The sequence below is a fragment of the Symphodus melops genome (assembly GCF_947650265.1).
Source record: "Symphodus melops genome assembly, chromosome: 16".
Lineage (NCBI taxonomy): Eukaryota > Metazoa > Chordata > Actinopteri > Labriformes > Labridae > Symphodus > Symphodus melops.
The window spans coordinates 109,612-111,200 of NC_136706.1; the positions used below are offsets into that span (position 1 = coordinate 109,612).

Below are 1,589 nucleotides of genomic sequence, written 5' to 3' on the forward strand. Positions count from 1 at the left end.
CAGAGATGAGCCCGGGTGACCAGAAGGCTGTGGGAGCGCCCCAAAGCAAAGGCTTCAGGGTTCAGGTGCTAAACCTGGCACACAGGTACAAAAACACGATGGCCACATCATCCGGCACCAAACTGGTACGAGAGGAAACGCCGACGAAACAGGGCACGCCCACATCCCGCCGCAAGGCCATGATGAACCGCGAGAAGAAGTTCACCTTCGTGTTGGCCGTGGTGATGGGCGTGTTCGTGATCTGCTGGTTCCCCTTCTTCTTCACATACTCTCTTCAGGCCGTGTGCCCCGAGACCTGCTCCATCCCCAACCCCTTGTTTAAGTTCTTTTTTTGGATTGGCTACTGCAACTCCTGCCTCAACCCGGTCATATACACGGTCTTCAACAATGACTTCAGGAAGGCCATCAAGAGGATTCTGTGCAGGGACACCAAGGGAACGTTCTTCTAGAAGGCTGGACTCGACCAGGACCGACCTTCTCCACACAAACATTGCATCCATCTTCTCTCCTCCTCTTTGTTTGTCTGAGTCAGACAAAGACAATGATTTCAGAAAAGCCCGGTCAAGCTGCCGAATCAATTATCGTTAATGTTATTGAAGAATGCGGTGTGATTTTATTCGATGAGCAGATTATATTTTCAGGATCTGTGTTACAGGGTCTGAGTTTAGTCATTTAAGGTACAAACAGAGTGTGTGTGTGTGTGTGTGTGTGTGTGTGTGTGTGTGTGTGCGTGGGAGACGAGGAGGGTTGCCCTAGGCTCTAACTGGAAGAGAACAAATGTCACTAAGTGTCCTTTATTGGAGATAAAATGGGCACTCAAAGAACACAGGATCAGGGAGAATGTGAGCATCCTTCCCCCCGCGCCTCTGTCCTGTTTCTGTCGTGACGCTGCGACCTGGGACTTGAACGTTATGACGGATGGCGCTTCGCCTCCTCCGAGTATTCCCTCGGTGAACGCTGGATGTTACACCTCGCGCTGGGGATTGCTCGTTAAAGCTCGAAGCCGGGAGGCTCGAGGAAGATAAAAAAAAACTAGATCAGGAGCGCTGAGATTCGGCAAAGGCCCCCACACACACACACACACACACACACACACACACACACACACACACACACACACACACACACACACACACACACACACACACACACACACACACACACACACACACACACACACACACACACACACACACACACACACACACACACACACACACACACACACACACACACACACTTCCTTTACTCTAAGCTTTGATCATTTTTTCTCCTCTAAACTCAGAGTGACCCGGAGCGTCTGTGTTTTCATTGAGATCATTTGCAATATTTAAAGAGCATGTCGGACAGAGAGCCTGGCGCCCTTTACACTTTGCTCGCTGCCAAAGCAATACAGACTGAAGCTGAACTGTGTCCTGCCCCCCCCCCCGACATGAGCAGAATCCCAGATGAGGACGCTCCTCTCTCCGGACTGAGCAGAGCCGTGTGAATACTGAATGTGTGTGTGGCTGAGTTTGCAGCGGCATGTTTTTGAAAAATGCATTTCTTATCTTTGACGCCATCAGAAGTTGACTGAAGCTCTGTAATCA

At 50.3% G+C, this 1,589-nt stretch overlaps 1 protein-coding gene across 1 annotated transcript in view; it reads left to right on the forward strand.

Moving 5' to 3' along the window:
• The window catches only part of LOC306836794 (alpha-2B adrenergic receptor), a gene marked incomplete at its 3' end in the record, with an annotated part of 5,161 nt that extends 4,712 nt beyond the window's left edge, over nucleotides 1-449 (forward strand). Inside the window, exon 2 of the mRNA XM_079364099.1 lies at nucleotides 1-449. This exon is cut by the window's left edge and continues 1,233 nt beyond it. Within this exon, the coding sequence (XP_079220225.1) occupies nucleotides 1-449 (449 nt within the window).
• Nucleotides 450-1,589: the final 1,140 nt, after the last annotated feature.